This window comes from Hypanus sabinus, chromosome 12, assembly GCF_030144855.1.
Source record: "Hypanus sabinus isolate sHypSab1 chromosome 12, sHypSab1.hap1, whole genome shotgun sequence".
Lineage (NCBI taxonomy): Eukaryota > Metazoa > Chordata > Chondrichthyes > Myliobatiformes > Dasyatidae > Hypanus > Hypanus sabinus.
The window spans coordinates 59350164-59368564 of NC_082717.1; the positions used below are offsets into that span (position 1 = coordinate 59350164).

Here is an 18401-nt window from a genome sequence, read left to right on the forward strand (position 1 = left end):
GGAATAAGATTTTATTTATTAGTCAATGAAATAACCTAATTTTATTTATGTTTTTAAAAATTCAGTGGATGCTTATAACTCTAAAAAACAATACTTTAAATTTTGCATAATTTGTTTTTGAAAATGCTACTACTCCCAACACAAGAACCATATCTTAAGAAAAGTGGATGCTAATTGTAGTCACTCTTTGCATTTATTTATTTATTTATTTATTCATTCATTCATTCATTCAAAATTATATATGCCATTGAACCTTAATGATAATTCTCCATGTCATTAATTGAAACTCAGTAAATTAAAACCATAAAGTCATCAAATGGCAGAGTACTCAGCCAACCACAATATGTAGCTTGTGCCCATAGGATGTTATGGTCACTTCAAATGACTGAGACATACACGTGTGCAGGAAGAATCTTCAGCAACAACAGTTTGAACTCCAGTTTGTGGAGCTTGGACTGCAGTCACTGTGATACAGCAATGAGATTGAGAAATTGATAGATTTGGTCACCCTGCAGGTAAAGAGCTTTTGGGCAAAAAGAGAATCAGGTTTATTATTACCATCTTATATGGCAGCAGAGTAGTGCAAAGTCATAAAATTACTATAAATTGCAAATTAAAGAAATTGCAGTTAAGTAGTATTCATGGACCATTCAGAAATCTGATGACAGTCAGAAGGAAGCTGCTCCTTAATAGTTGAGTTTGGGTCTTCAGGCTTCTGTACCTCTTCCCTGATGGCAGTACAAGGAAAAGGGCATGTCCAACAGAGTGAGGGTCCTTAATAATAGAATTCTCTGAGTTTTCTCCATTTTGGACACTACTGAAAGGGAATGCAGCCAGATCTGAGAACATGCTAACACAACTGCTTCAGATGCATAGGAAAGGAGGAGGGTGAGTGAGAAAGCCATAGTGACAAGGGTCTCAACATTTATGGAGGCAAACAGGCATTACTATGGTCATCGATAAGACTGAAGGATGGAATGTGGCCTCACCAATTCTGAAGTCAAGGATATCACCAAACAGCTACACAGCATTCTGAAGGGGGAAAGTGAAACACTGTGGTCATGGTCCTCTTCAGTACTAATTGCGTTGGCAGAAAGAAAGATGAATTCCTGCAGCCACAGTCTAGAGTGCTTGAAAAGAGGGTAAAAAAAATAGGTTCTCAAGACAGCTGTCCGACACACCACCAGTGCCGCATGTTACTGAGCAGCAAGTGGGAGAAAGTGCCTGTGTGGCCAGAGATACAGTGTATGCAAAGATTACAGGTTCCTTAGAAATTACAATAGTATCTCTGTGAAATGGGCCATTTACAAGTCTGATGGGCTGCAGCTCAACAAGAATCAATATCTTTGTATTGGAGGGAGTTGTACATACTGTTAGTGACGGGAGAGTGATGGAAAGCTGAGCGTAGAAGCAGAAAGGAGATAGGGTAACCTTAAAATAGATGATAGTGGTTCTGGTGCTAGTATATTTAGGAAGGCAAGGTGAAAGAAAAGACAATGGTAAAGGGCAGCGACAGTGCAATGATACTCAGAATCTGTCAGGATGGAGTACTGCATAATTTGTGAAAAAAGGAGTTTATCTACTTTCTAAGGTAGAATGTAAATGCAAATTATTTTCTTGAAATAGGGGAGAAGACAAAATGTTTCAGTTCCAAGTTATCTGAGGGTCTTGTAGCTTTAGTTTTTGGTCTTGTTTTGTCTGGTGGGTTTGGAGCTCATTTCCGGGCAATGCACTAAGATGGTAGCGCGATATAAATACGCAACAGCCTCTCCGGACTCTGGATTGGGGATTGCCAAACGCTATGTGGATTTTCTGGTGTAGTCTGTTTTGTCATGTGCTTTTGTGATATCATTCTGGAGGAACATTGTCTCATTTTTTAACTGCATTGCATTTGTGGTTTCTAAATGACAATATACTGAAACTGAACTGAACGGAACACAAAAAAAAAGTTAGCATACATGCACAGTAAGTAATTAGGAATATTAATAGAATATTTGCCATTAATAAATGAGTTTGGAACAGAAAAACAGGGATATTTTGACGCTACTTTATATGGAACTACTGAGACAATAAATGAAGTACTGCATAGTTTTGGTCTCTATACTTAAGCAAGCACCTGCTTGCATTGGAGGCAGGGAAAAGAAAATCCACTGAATTGATTCCTGTATGAAACACCAAACAGATGGGGCCTATCCACATCAAAAAATGAGAGGTGGCCTCATTGAAACATGAGATTTTAAAACATTTGACAAGATGGAAGCTGAGAGAATACTTCCTCTAACTAGGGATATCTTAAACTGAGGAACATATTTTCAGAATGAAGGACTGCTGATTTCAGACAGTGATATTTACATTCTTAAGAGTTGTGAGTATTTGAATTTTGGAGAATTGCAGAGGGGACCATGGAATATATCTGAATCACAGGGAGCCAAGGAAAGTGGTGCTGAGGCCAAGGTTGTATAAAAGAGCTGTTTAATAATACCACCATTTTTGGTCAAACCTGAGTACCAATCTTGTTTTTCCACTAAATTTTCTTGGATTTTAAAGTACATACCTCTGTATCTGAGAGTCGCTGTTGTCCACGCTTTGCCCTGTTCATCATTTGCTCATCCATTTCGATGTCACTGCCACCACTATGATGAGTGTCACTGTTGTCACTACTCTGTGGACTAGCTGCAGGGGATCCTGTTAAATTTTTGTATGTTGTTAAAATTAATTAAAATCAATTAACAACACTTTGAATTATCTTACTGCTTACTAACATGATATCCCCTCTTATTTTGTTTTAGCCAATGGCTCCTTCATATATATTAAACCAGCAACTGAAAACGATACAGAAAATGTTTTGAGATAATGGGCAGTTCTTTCAGCTAACAGCAAATAAAATACAAACTACAAAATATAAATTTTATATATAAAATGCACATAATTATGTCTTCTGATAAAGAAAAGTTAGCCTAAAGTTCAAAAGATGCCCAAGCAGATATTATTATTTATCACAGCACCTTATGTACTGGGGACAATAAAGGTAAATCATTTGCTCCATCCTTTGAAGTTATTCTTGTTTCAGAATGGTACTCTGGTTACAAATTGTCTAATCACATCAGCATATTTTGTTTTCTGTTATGGGACAATTGTGGTTCTTAAAAGGGCAATGGGCAATGCATGATGGGAGGTAAGAATTTACATCTCATTGAGGACAAAATGGGGATCTTGGGGTGAAAATGAATTTGCAGGCAGAATCCAAAGAAACAAGAAAAATTGAACTTCAAGCTTGGGTGTGAATGGAGAGGAGGGGAGAAAGCAGTGGAGGGAAATGCCATAATAGTAGACTCCTCTTCTAGTTTTCAAAGTACCATACAGGGCAACAAAATTAACCCCATGGGTTTCACTGTATACAAGAAAAAAATCTGCAGATGCTGGATTTCATTGCATTATTTGATTACCTTAGAGTAGTCTTATATTAAATATTAGATGCGCTGTGGATAATGAAGGAGGCAACCAGGTCATTAAAATCAATATTTTTGAAGTACTTTATTTTCCCTGAAAATTTCCATTATGCATTTTCTTTTGTTTTGTCAATGTAGGAAGGAACCATAAACTAGATTAATTTTGCTCATCAGAATAGTAGCTACAGAAAATGTTAGAAAGACCTGGTAGACCCAGAAGCAACTATGGAAGTGAAAAAAAACAGCATTAACATTTCAGTCAAAGATCCTTTCTGAGAACTGGGAAGGAGTTTCATTTACTTGATTCAGCTCCTGAAATAGTACGTGTGGAAAGAGAAGAGACTGCATTTCTATTTCAGAATTCCAGCATCTTAGTGATTTTTTTTATTTTTTATTAAAACAATGTAAAAGACTAAAAGTAGACATGAAAAAAATATTTCAAGTTTTTCTTTTTTTCAAAAGGATCAATAAGCTGCATGAACTTACACCTTTAATAACATTTTCTTGAACAAGATTGAACAATTTGACAATGTGATTATTACTTTTTTCATTTAGTTTTCCATGTTACATGGAACCCAAAAGCACCTAAAATAAATAGCAACACTTCGTGGTTTGCTGTGTTTGCTCATGGGCAAGTGCATTTTCCCTTTATATCTTCCTTTCTCATCTTTCTTAGTTAATTTATACTGATCTAACTTAAAACTGAAAAGCCGGAGAACCTTTATTCCACAATGACTATGTTTCATTCTGGTTAATAAGTAAAAGGTCCCCATGTGTTGAAACTTGACATCTGAATTCTGAGTCGTCTAGGAACAAATCAAATGTATTCTTAAAAAAAAACTATCTTCCTTCACAAGAATGTTAACTTTCCTGGAGTTAACAATATTAGTGTCCAATGTTCTGATTTATTTTGGATCTTTAAGGTAGCCTATGAGATTATTTTGTTAAAAGCATGCTCAAAGTCTATTTCTTGTGATTATGTTCGCAAGCTATTGACTGAAGTGTTGCCAATGTGAGAAATAAACCATTCCAACCAAGCCACCTTTTGTTCAAGTTGCCTGATTTTTAAATATTTTTCTTAGTACCATTTTGCCAGACGGCTATGAGATTTTCTTAGTCTGCATGAACGACTGTCAGTATTTAATTGAGAGAACAAGTAATGAAACATGTAATTTTCTGACTTATTTAAAAGGGCCAAGGAAATTACATCAGCATTCAGTCAAAACCACATGTTTTGAAGCAGCTAACAATGCAAGTGGTAAACAGCTCCTCTCTTGGAGAACCAATAAACTTTTGTCAGGGCTATTTAGCTCTTGGGACAAAGTACACAAGAGTCCAGAAAGGGAGACTGAAAATCTGGTTGAGTGGTGCCACAACAAGCTCTCGCTAAAGGTTAGCAAAACCAAAGAACTGATCATCGATTACAGGAGGAAGAAGCTGGAGGTCCATGAGTTAATCCTCATTAGGGGAATGAAAGTGGAGAAGATCTGTAACTCTAAATTCCACAGAGATAACATATTAGAGGATCTGTCCTGGACCCAGCAATTAAGTGTCATCATAAAGAAGGCACAACAGCACCTCTACTATCTAAGAAGTTTATGTAGATTTGGCACGTCATCTAAAACTCTGACAAGCTTCTCTAGACGTACACTGGAGAGTGTCCTTATTGGTTGCATCATGACCTAGTATGGAAGTCAGGAATGAAAAAAGCTTCAGAAAGTGGTGCACACGTCCAGGTCCATCACAGGTAAAGCTGTCCCCACCACTACATTTACATGGAGCACTGCCACAAGAAAGCAGCATCCATCATCATCCCCAACATAAAGTCCATGTCCTCTTCTCGCTACTAGCAAATGGGTATGAGGTACAGAACCCTTAAGTCCCAACACCACCAGGTTCAGGAACAGTTATTAGCTAACTTCAATCAGGCTTCTGAACTAGTATAGATAATTTTAATCACCACTACTCTGAACTGATTCTATTATCTACAGACTCATTTTCAAGGTTTTTTTTTACAATTTATGTCTTCAGTATTATTTTTGTTTCCACAGTTTGATTTCTTTTGCACATTGGTTGTTTGCCAGCCTTTGTCTATATATACTTTTCATAAATTATATCGTATTCTGCCAGAAAATATATCTCAAGGCGGCATATGGCAACATGTATGTACTTTGATAATAAATTTACTTTGAACTTCAATTAGAATCAGAAGAGTAAAACAATGTGAGAAAAGAGGAAAATATTGCTTCATCACAGTAGAGGACTGTTATAACTGTTTGCCATTAACACTGGGACCTGGTATTATATATACTAAAATGAGAGGCTGAAAACCCTTCTGCAATGGTCACTCAAAACTGAAAAATGATCTGAATAGAATCCCAAAAAACTATGTCACCACATTGGTGTACTACATCTCTGAACCAATTAATTTAAACATAGAAATCTCTCTCAAGATTAGAATCGTTTCACATTTATTGGTATAATCTAGCTTATGATCCTCATTTTGTTATTGCTCACAAAATACAACACTCAATGTGCAAAAAAAAAACATTGTCATTGAAGTACAAAGGAAATTATGGGAAACTAGTAAAAATGGAATTGGAAACTTTAAGAAAATCATGAGTGGATAGCTTAAACAAATAGTGGTATGCTTTGAATTTATGTTTAGGTATAAATGTTTTTGACCTATCTTATAGCTTCAATTGGTATAAAATAATGTTTTATGAGCTTGTTACAGCGACTGTAATCAGTACTCACTTTAGTATTAACATTTTGTAATATGGCAAGAAGTCAAAAATAACACTAGCAGCAAAATATACGCTGAAGCAGTAAAATGGTTGATGTCTACACACTGTAAAGATCATATAGCAACATTGTTATGAGCTGGAACAGTGACATCTGAAGCAGACAGATAATCAGAAACAAAGCATTAATTACATTTTTAAGAAATCTACTAAGGAAGGATGATTCTCAAAATAAGTGAATAAGCAATTAGAGACCAATGAAGAAATTAAAGGCTTTGTTGGAGCAAGAATACTCGAGGCAGAGTTTGAGACTAGTTTCATAAAATTCTTAGTTTGAGAAAGATAGAACAGGGCATCATTGTTCAAGGAATCATGTAACAACAGCAAGAAGTTTTAATGATTTTACATTAGCCCTTTATTGAAGTGGCTAATAAAGGATTCATGTAAAATTATTAAAATTTCATGCTTGTTATAGATGTCTTTATCTATACTTTTCCAATTCCTCAATGACAGATCACTAATCCAAAGTCACCTTTCCTATGCAACTATATCTCAGACTTAGTTCCACTTCATCACTATGCATGCAGAAGACTTTATCAGTCAGATCCAGATTCAGTTAGAAGACTTCATAAATAAGAGTACAATCACAGTCAAGGTTCTCCAACCCACAATGTTATTCCAGCCTTCTAACCTACTCTGAGATCTAACTATCCCTCCCACATAATCGATTCATAATAGATTCTCTGCCTCAAAAGGAGATGAAAAATATTCCAACAGTGAGCTTATATATTAAACTGGTTGAGGTCGACCTATCACTGAGGCTAAACTTGGCCAAAGACCACCTGAGAGCTCTATCTGCTTTCTATACCTGGCCCAATTGTGGGTGGGTGGGAAGCACAGTCAACACATCAGATGCTTCATGATTCAGGCTACATAATCTAATGTATGGGAAGCTATGGATCTCATTAAACAAAACATTAAGAGCTTTTCAATATTTGTTTTGAACTTTTTGATCTAATCTACTTTGATACTCTTTGAACATTTTTTTTACTTAAAGCAAAAACCAATGAAAACTTATTCTGTTCAAATACAAAAACTGTTAATTAACACTTGCAAACTTCATATCTGTTCATGTTGATTCTCAATTTTTAGAAAGGAAAGTCTTAAAATTTGCAGAATTTTTTATGTAATTCTTTTTTTCATTTTTACCTCAATTTTATCACATAGTGTAGAAATCAAAATCAGCAGAAACTAAGCTGAACTATGGAAGCTACATGCTTAATTGGTCTTCACTGGCCCACTAAACCCCAGTCTCTTTTCATTTATTCCTTTCTATCTCATGTACATGCCTAATCAGCCCTCACATTTCTGCTATTAAACTCAACTTTTCCATGTTGTAGCAAATCTATATTCTACTCACTGTGGATAAAAAGGCTTCTCCTGAATTTATCTCTGAATTGATTAGACTACTGAAAAGACCACTGTTTCTGTTGCCGATATCATTAAAAATTGAACACTTTGTTTCAGAAAGAATGTGCAAACATTCTGAGAAGTCAAACACAGAAAGAAATTTTTAAACAATGATGAAGTTGTAAAGATTTTAACAGCTATGCTCCAGATAACTTCTTTGGCAAGGACTCTCCACCCCTCACTGATGACCCCTTCTCCCATCTTCAACACTCCTCCCCTTCCTGGACACCCCACTCTAACCTACCTACTCTGGATTTTTTCATTGCTAACTGCCGATATCAACCGACTCTACTTCAAGACTCCTCTCCCAAATTCCAACCTCATTCTTTCCGAACACTCTGCTCTCCACTCCCTTCGCATAAATCCCAACCTCACTACCAAAACCCACAGTTAAGGGGGGTGCTGTAATAGTCTGACATGCTGACCTCTACCTTGTTGAGGTCCAGACACTCTGACACCTTCACTTATTTACCCCTCAAACGGGACCCCAGTAAGCAGCACCAGGCCAATGTCTCCCACACCATCACTGACCTTATTAGCTCTGGGGATCTCCCATCCTCAGTCGCAAAGCTCATAATTCACACACCCTGCACTTCCATTTCCACTTCCTATCCATGATCCACAAACGTGCCTCTCCAGATAGACTCATTGGTTCTGCTTGTTCCTGCCCCATTGAACTTACCTCTACATACCTTGACTCTATTTTATTCCTCCCTAGTTCAGTCTCTTCTTAACTACATCCATGATTTCACACACTCTGGATCTATTCAATGATTTCAAGTGCCCACACCCCCCCATATCATCTTATTTTCACTATTGATGTCCAGTCCCTACACACCTCTATTCCCCATCAGGAAAGCCTCAAAAGTCTCTACTTCTTTCTGTACACTAGACCAAACCAGTTCCCCTCCTCCGTCTAGCTGAACTTGTCCTCGCACTTAATAATTTCTCCTTTGGCTCCTCCCAGTTTCTTCAAACAAAAGGTGTAGCCATGGGCACTTGCACTGGTCCCAGTTATGCCTGCCTGATTGTTGGCTACGTGGAACAATCAATGTTCAAAGCCTACTCTGTTGGCCATCCCGCACTTTTCATATGCTACATCAGTAACTGCAATACTACTGCTTTCTGAACCCATGCTGAGTTTGTTGGCTTCATCAACAGAGCTCTATCTTCACCCTGCCCTCAAATTTACCTGGTCCATTTCTGACACCCCCCTCTTCTCTCTCTGGTGACATCTTATTTACTGATGTCCACTAAGCATATCAACTTTCACAGCTACCTAGACTATACCCCTTCCTACCTGTTACTTATAAAAAATGCCATCTCCTTCTCTCAATTCCTCCATCTCTGCCACATCTGCTCTCAAGATTAGGCTATTCCTTCCAGAACGAAGGATGTCCTCCTCCTTCAAAGAAAGGGGATTCCCCTCCTCCACTATTAACACTTCTCTCGGGGGGTGGAGTTTCAAGATGGCGGCGTAAGCATCTGCCTTTTAGGCGCTCTTTATTTTTTTAACTATAATCACCCTTTAATTAGACCTTTTCGAACTTAATCATATGAGTTGCTACCTTTGATTGACCCTTTTTTCCTAAAATAATAGTTGATCTAATCTTGTCAAACCTAAAATGGCTACAAGTAAGAAATCGGCTAAGGATCCTGTATCCATCGACGCAATTGTTGGTCTTTTGGACACTAAACTGGATGTTAAATTTGCGGCTATGGAAAGTAAATTGGACAATAAACTGGATGCTAAATTTGCGGCTCTGGAAGGCAGACTAGAAGGTAAATTGGACAGTAAACTGTTAAGTTTTGAAAGGAGGATTACTTCGAAAATATCCGATCTTGAAGGAGTTGTTAAATCGCTTGAAACTAAGTTTCAGTCGCAGGCGTTAGAGGTTCAACAGCATGGAAATAAGATCACGACTCTTGAACAATCAATTTGTGAAAAAGCACGTACAATTGAAGTGTTAGAGAAGAAGATAGAGTCGACTGCTAAAACTTTAGATCAGTACAAGTTTAAAATTACTGATCTTGAAAATCGTTCTCGCAGACAGAATTTGCGCATCATCGGAATTCCCGAAAAAGTTGAGTCCGGTGATTTAACTGAATTTTTCTCTAAATTACTGTGGGAAATTTTCGGTGGTGAAGGTTTGAAAAATGAACCTGTTATTGACCGCGCTCATAGAGTTGCGAGGCTTTCGTCTGTGTCTGATAAACCACGAGCGGTGATTGTTCGCCTTCATTATCCTCGTGAGAAAGAGCTTCTAATTCGATTAGCTCGTAAAAAAGGTATGATCTCCTACAGAAATTATTCATTTCGAATAGTTGAAGACTATTCGTATGAAGTTATGAAAGCCAGGATCGCTTTTAAACCAGTGATGGCAGAGATTCATTCGTTTGGTTTTAAACAAGCTTTAATGTATCCGGCGAAACTTAGAATGGTGCTGCCCGACAACAGTCTACACTTTTTTATCACTCCTGAAGAAGCGAAGAAATTTGTTGAAGAATATCGATCCTCTAGTGCAACTTGAACTATGAGTTACATTGAAGATTTTTTTTTTTGGAGAGAGGATGTTATTTCATTTTAAGTTTTAACCCTGGAAGTTGGGTTATAACTTCTTATTTTGAACTATGGGTCTGGGTCTTTTTTTTTTACTACTATTATTATTGCTTATAGATGCTGTTTTAATTTTTATTATATCCTTTTTTTATATACGTTTGTATTTTGTAATAATGAATTATTTTTTTTCAAAATGTCGTTTCTTCTTCCCATAAGTCTTTACTTTTTATAAGCGTTTATTTGCTTGCCTGTATTTAGAAATGGAACAAAGGTTTTGAATTCTTTTTCTTTAGTTTTTTTTTTAAATATGTTGTAGTGTCTATTAAATCTTTTTTTTATATAAAAATATTCTATTTTGATAACTTTTTTACTATATTTTCTTATTAGATTGCTGAATTTATATTCATATTTTGTAATATGGCTTTCTCAAAATGTCGTTTCTTCTTCCCATAAGTCTTGGCTTGTGAAACGTCATCTTTGTATCTGAATATGGAATTTCTTTTTTAAAGGTGTATCACATTTTTAAACTTTAATGTGCATTTTTTTTATTAATGATCTTTCTGGTTTTACTATTTTAGTTTTTTTTTGATTTGTCTGATATGGGTGTGTATGTGTATATATATATATATATATATATATATATATATATGTAGGTATATATATATATATATATATATATATATATATATATATATATATTTTTTTTTTTTTGCAACTCTATATTTTAATTGGGGTGTTATATAGTTTTTTCTTAAAAAATTTTCTTATGGAGCTGCCATCTTGAAATGGGGGTAATATTAGTATTAGTTTATGCGCCTGCCGCTTGGCTTTTTTTCAAAGGGTGGGGGGAGGGGGGAGGGATCTTTTTTCATGCTTTTGCTTTTTATTTTTTTGCTTTTAGTTTATGGGCTGACTTTAAATTGTTAATATTGTTGAGGTGTCAGGATCTCCGGTTGCTCCTGAATCAATTTTCCTTCTTCCTAAATTGTGGGTTATGTGTCTTTTTAACCTTTTATGATACACACAATTAATATTGGTATGATGGATAAATCTATTAACTTTATCTCGTGGAATACTAATGGTTTAAATCATCCGATTAAACGTAAAAAAATATTTAAAGTATTCCATAGATTGAACGCTAATATTATTTTTGCACAGGAGACCCACATTAGGAGGGAGGATAATCAACGTTTTTTTAGGTTCTGGAAAGGTCAACAATTTCACTCAAATTGTACCGCTAAAATTAGGGGTGTGTCTATTTTTATAGACGCCTCAATTTCGTTTACACATTATGAAATTATTTCTGATCCACAGGGTAGATTTTTGTTGATAACTGGTTCACTTTTTAATCGGAAAGTTGTTTTAGTTAATATTTATGCTCCAAACTTTGATTGTCCTGAATTTTTTAAACGTTTATTTACTTCTCTTCCTAATTTGAATGAATATATGTTGATTATGGGTGGAGACTTTAATTGTTGTTTGAATCCTTCGATGGATAGATCTAAACCTATTCGAACTCTTCCGAATAGATCAGCTTTACTTATTAATTCTTTTATGGTTGATTCTGGAATTACTGAAATATGGCGGTTTTTGAATCCTAAAGGTAAAGAATTTTCATTTTTTTCACATGTATATCATAGTTATTCTAGAATTGATTACTTTCTTATTGATCATCGTTTATTAACAGATGTTATTGATTGTAAATACGATTCTATTGCTATTTCGGATCATGCGCCTTTGAAGTTATCTATCAAGATTTCGGATTCTTCTATCAATACTAGATCTTGGAGACTTAATGCTACTTTACTTCAAGATCCAGAATTTATTACCTTCATAAAACAACAAATTGACTTATTTTTTTTAACAAACTATAATGAAGAGATTGATAAAGGAATACTTTGGGACTCTTTCAAGGCTTTTATTCGTGGACAAATTATTTCATATTCCGCTGGTAAAAGAAAACAAAGATATTCAGATATAGCTTTATTGGTGGATAAAATTAAAGAAATTGATAAGATTTATTCCGTTACTCCTACCAAAGAACTTTATAAGAAGAGAGTTGAGCTTCAAATGGAACATAGTTTATTATTATCTTCTTCAATTGAGAATCAATTAATTAAGACTAGGGCTCAATTTTATATTCATAGTGATCGAACTGGTAAATTGTTAGCTAATCAATTAAAAGCTATTTCGACTAAGCGACAAATTATTAAAATTCGTAAACAAGACGGTAATTTAACTACTGATTATAAAGAAATTAATAACACTTTTCAAGATTTTTATAAATCTTTATATCAATCAGAATTTGACGGTGACCGGTTTACGATGGATAATTTTTTTAATAATTTGAATATTTCTAAACTGATAGATGAAGATTGTAGCTTGCTTGATGCTCCTATTTCTATGGATGAAATAAGAGAGGCTATCTCATCAATGAATTCAGGGAAAGCTCCTGGTCCTGATGGTTTTATTGTAGAATTTTTTAAAACTTTTTCTTTATTGCTTTCTCCTTGGCTATGTGAAATATTTAATGATGCGTTTGTTAAGAAGAGATTACCTCAATCGTTTTATGAAGCTACTATCTCTTTAATTCTTAAAAAAGATAAAGATCCTACCTTATGTGCATCTTATCGCCCTATATCTTTATTAAATGTAGACTCTAAGATTCTTACAAAAATTTTAGCCATTAGATTAGAAAAGGTATTACCACAGATTATTTCAGAAGATCAAACTGGTTTTATTAGGAATCGATATTCCTTTTTTAATATTAGAAAATTGATTAACATAATTTATACTTCATCACCTACAACCCCAGAATGTGTTATCTCATTAGATGCTGAAAAAGCCTTTGATAGAGTTGAATGGACATATTTATTTAATGCATTGAGAAACTTTAATTTTAGTCCTAATTTTATATCATGGATTAAATTAATATATTATAAACCTGTTGCTTCTGTTCTTACAAATAATTATAGATCCTCTTTTTTTCAATTACCTCGTGGTACGAGACAAGGTTGTCCTTTAAGTCCTTTATTATTTAATATTGCATTAGAACCTTTAGCTATTGCTATTCGTGAGTCTCCTAATATTTTTGGTATTACCCGTAATGAGAAATTATACAAATTATCGCTTTATGCTGATGATTTGTTGTTATATATTTCTAATCCTAGTAGGTCTATTCCTGCTATTTTATCCTTGTTGGCTCAATTTGGTAGTTTTTCTGGTTATAAGTTAAACTTAGATAAGAGTGAGTTATTCCCTTTAAATGCGCAAACTTTATTGAGTGATAGGATGCCATTTAAAGTTGTTACTGATAACTTTATCTATTTAGGTATAAAAATCACCAAGAAATATAAAGATTTATTTGGACTGAATTTTTTACCTATGCTTCATCAAATTCAGCAACTTACTACTAGATGGTCTCCCTTATTTTTATCATTAGTTGGTCGGATTAATGCTATTAAAATGATGATTTTACCGAAATTTTTATATTTATTCCAAGCTTTACCAATTTTTATTCCTAAATCTTTTTTTGATAATATTGATTCAAAGATTTCCTCATTTGTTTGGCAAAATAAAAATCCTAGGTTAAGCAAAAGGCAATTACAAAAGTCTAAAAAAGATGGTGGTCTAGCTTTACCTAACTTTAGATTTTATTATTGGGCGAATAATATTCGTAACCTAATGTACTGGAAACTAGATTTGGATTCACCTGTGTGCCCACAGTGGGTAAATTTGGAATGTAGTGAGGTTAAGGGATATTCTATATTTTCCGTTCTTGGTTCTTTTCTTCCTATTGATTTAGCCAAATTCAATAAACAGATATCTAACCCTGTTGTTAAACACACACTACGAATTTGGTTTCAATTTCGCAAATTCTTTAATCTGAAAAACTTTGCTCTGGACAGCCCTATTTTATGTAATTTTTTTTTCAAACCTTCATTGACAGATCAAGCTTTTAGTATATGGAAAAGGAAAGGTATAAAATGTTTTCGTGATCTTTTTTTTGAAGGTACTTTGATGTCTTTTGATCAACTATCCAACAAATTTGAATTACCTAAATCTAATTTTTTTAGATACTTACAAATTAGAAATTTCTTACATAAAATTCTTCCATCTTTTCCTAATTCAACTCCATCGGATTTTTCAGATTTGATTTTTACTTTTAATCCTTGTCAGAAGGGATTAGTAGCTTTTATTTATAACATGATTATGAAGATACAGCCAGAAATATCGGATAGAATTAGACAAGAATGGGAAAAAGAACTTCGATGTAATATATCAACAGATAAATGGGAAAAAATTTTACAAATGGTTAATTCCTCCTCTATTTGTGCTAAACATGCTTTAATACAATTTAAAATTGTACATAGAGCTTATATGTCTAAAGATAAACTTGCCCGATTTTATTCGCATATTAATCCTCAATGTGACAGATGTCACTTAGAAGTGGCTTCATTGACTCACATGTTTTGGACATGTCCCACTTTACATAATTATTGGAAGGACATTTTTGATGTCATTTCCTCAGTATGGAATATCGATTTACAACCCCATTTTATTACTGCAATTTTCGGTATACCAAATGAAGATGGCAATCAGCTTTCCCCTTCAATCAGACGAATGATTGCTTTTGTAACATTAATTGCCAGAAGGTCTATATTACAAAACTGGAAAGAAGTAAATCCTCCTACTACATTTCAGTGGTTCTCCCAAACTATTTCTTATCTGAGTTTGGAAAAAATCAGAAGCACTATCTTTGATTCTTCAATTAAATTTGAAGAAACCTGGGGACCATTTATTCGACACTTTCATATGAATTAATTTGGCTTATTTCAGATCCTTTTCTCTACTTATACTTGTTCAGGTATGGAGTTCTGGAGTTTTTCTTGACACCTTTATATATTTATAAAGTGCTATTATTGCCCATGTTAGTTTTAGTTTAGTATTTTTTTTCATTATATATTTTTTCTCATATATAATTTCAATTTTTTTTTTCTTCTTTCGACGATTATTTTTGTTTTTCATATATATTTATATAGACTTGATTGATTTATGTACCTTTTGTTGATGGATGTTTTAATAGGATATTATTATCCTATTACTAATGTAATTTCAAGTCTATTGAATCTGTAATCTATTCATTATTTTGTGTTATTTTTTTTATATATGAAATTTAATAAAAAGATTGAAAAAGAAAGAAAAGAACACTTCTCTCAATGTCATCTCTTCCATTATGCGCACATCTGCTTTCACCCCATCCTCCCACCACCCTTCCAGGGATAGGGTTCCTCTTGCCACCTACCACCCCACCAGCCTCCACACCCAGCACATAATTCTCTGCAACTTGCACCATCTCCAACTGGATCCTACCACCACGCATACCAATCCCTTTCCCCAACTTTCTGCTTTCTGAAGGGAACACTTCCTACGTGACTCCTGTGTCCATTCATCCCTCCCCACCAATCTGCGCCTTGGCACATCCTTGCAAGCGGAACAAGTGGTATACCTACCCCTACACCTCCTCCCTCACTACCATTCAAGGGCCCCAAACAGTCCTTCCAGGTGAGGTGACACTTCATCTGTGAATCTGTTGGGGTCATATTCTGTGTCCGGTGCTCCCGATGTGGCCTCCTGTATATCAATGAGACCCGACATAGAGTGGGTGACCACTTTGCTAAGCTCCTTCGCTCTGTCCATCAGAAAAAGCAGGATTTCCCAGTGGCCAACCATTTTAGTTCCACTTCTCATTCACATTCCAATGTCAATCCATGGCCTCCTCTACTGTTGCAATGAGGCCAGTCAGCTTGGAGGAGCAACCCCTTATATTCAGTCTGGGTAGCCTCCAACGTGATGGCATGAACATCAATTTCTTGAACTTGCAGTAATGCCCACCCCCCCCCCACGACTCCCCATCCCCTTTTCCTTTTCTCACCTCACCTCCTTCCTTACCCATTGCCTCTCTCTGATGCTGCTCCCCCTTTTCTTTCTTCCATGGCCTACTGTCCTATTATTCCTTCTTCTCCAGCCCTGTATCACTTTCACTAATCTACTTCCCAGCTCTTTACTTGACCCTTCCCCTTCCATTTCACCTATTACCTTGTGTTTCTTCCTCTCTTCGCTCCAACTTTTAACTCTAACTCCTCATTTTTTTTCCTCCAGTCCTGCTGAAGTGTCTAGGCCTGAAACATCAACAGTACTTTTTTTCCCATAGATTCTGCCTGGCTTGCTTAGTTCCTCCAGCATTTTGTGTGTTTCTTTTTTCACTCATTGTTCTGTCCTCTGGAGGCATAGTTCCTCTTGTATGCAGTTCACTTTCTATGAACATCACTTCTTGCATGATTTTTTTTAATATATCATTTCCTGCAAGAGTTAATTTGGATTTTGTTTTCAAGTACATGGTGGAAAGACATCTATTTCCATCCCCTCTTTATTTGCCCTTGGAACAGCTGTTAATATTCTGTAAATATATACTAGATACATTATAAAGGAAGTATTATGTTTATCACATCATTATTAATATATTGTTGCACTGTAAATTTACTCATTTACACAACATTGCTCTGGAGTGTTACTTGTGTGCAATACCTTTGTTAACACCAATTGCTAAAATAGTATTAGTACATTCAGGCACGTGGCAATTCTGTATTGAGTTCAATACGTATTTAACTTAACTTACTACAGTTTGACAAGTAAGATCTCATCAAAAACCCCAAACAAAAGCTCCTGGCTCAGGTGATTTTTGAGAAGCTGTTTCATTCACTGCATAGCTTTGCATATCTGTCTTGTAAAGGCAGTCATCTCATTGTAGCATGTTAAAGCATTACATAGATTAATTCCATAATCAAGTAAGAAACAGCTAGTTATTATGCAACAATTAATACAACCAAGCCAAAATATGGAAGGAAAAATCATGCCTTACAAATTTCAAAGTTCGAAGTTCAAAGTAAATATAAAGTCAAAGTACATATACATCACTATATACTACCCTGAGATCCATTTAATAGTCAATAGTCAACCCTTTGATTTTGTTGACATTGAATGAGAGGTTCAACCACTCAACCAGATTCTTAGTCTCCCTCCTTCCTACACACTGATTCATCACCACCCTTGATTTGGCCCAAAACACTGATGTTATCTGCAAACTTAACTGTGGCATTGGAGCTGTGCTTAGCCACACAGTCATTAAGTGCAAATAAAATAGAGCAGGTGGCAAAGCACACAGCCTTGTGGTGCACCTATGTTGATGGTGGGTAAGATATTATTACCCATCTGAACTGACTTAGGTTCACAAGTGAAGAAATTGAGGATCCAGTTGCACAAGGAAGCATTGAGATCTAGATCTTGGAGCTATTTATCAGTTTTAAAGGGATGGTAGTTCTGAGGGTATTGAATGCAGACCTGTAATCAATGAAGATCATCTTCACTGCCCAGATGTTAGTTAAGTAGAGAGCCAATTAAATGTCAACCGATGATGACCTGTTGTGATAGTAGGCAAACTGGAGTGAAACCATGTTGTTCCTCAGGCAGGAATTAACATGCTTTATCACCAATCTCTCAAAGCACTTCATCACAGTGGGTGTAAGCGCTACTAGACATAGAGGCAGGTTACTACATTCTTCTTGAGCACTGGTATAATTGAAGCCTGCCTGAAGTGGGGGGGGGGGGGGGGGGGGAGATAACTCAGACAGCCAAAGTGAGAGTTCAAACATCAAAGGTGCAAGGGGGCTTAGGAGTCCATGTGCAAGACTCCCAGAAGGTTAATTTAAAGGTTGAGTCTGTGGTAAAGAAAGGCAAATGCAATGTGGGAATTTATTTCAAGCGGAATAGAATATAAAAGCAAGATTATGCTGAGTCTTTATAAGACACTAGTCAGGCCACACTTGGAGCATTGCCAACAGTTTTAGGCCACTCATCTCAGAAAGGTTGTTTATAATGTTGTGGATTATGAAGTAGATTAAAGGTTGTGGATAAAGAAGTTGGTTTTCAAAGCTTGCAGAGAGATTTAGGTCAGTTGGAAGAGTGGGCTGAATGATGGCAGATAGAGTTTAATGATGATAAGTGTGAGGTGCTACATTTTGGTAGGAATAATTCAAATAGGACATACATGGGCACTGAAGAATGCAGTAGAACAGAGTGATCTAAGAATAATGGTGCATAGTTCCCTGAAGGTGGAAT

The 18401-nt window shown here is 35.5% G+C and overlaps 1 protein-coding gene across 7 annotated transcripts in view; it reads right to left on the reverse strand.

Moving 5' to 3' along the window:
• The window catches only part of usp34 (ubiquitin specific peptidase 34), a 319734-nt gene that overhangs the window by 213824 nt on the left and 87509 nt on the right, over positions 1-18401 (reverse strand). For all 7 annotated transcript variants that reach the window (XM_059986017.1, XM_059986013.1, XM_059986016.1 and 4 more), the window contains exon 13: positions 2555-2685. In XM_059986017.1, coding sequence (XP_059842000.1) covers positions 2555-2685 — 131 coding nt within the window. The remainder of the gene's footprint in view (positions 1-2554; positions 2686-18401) is intronic.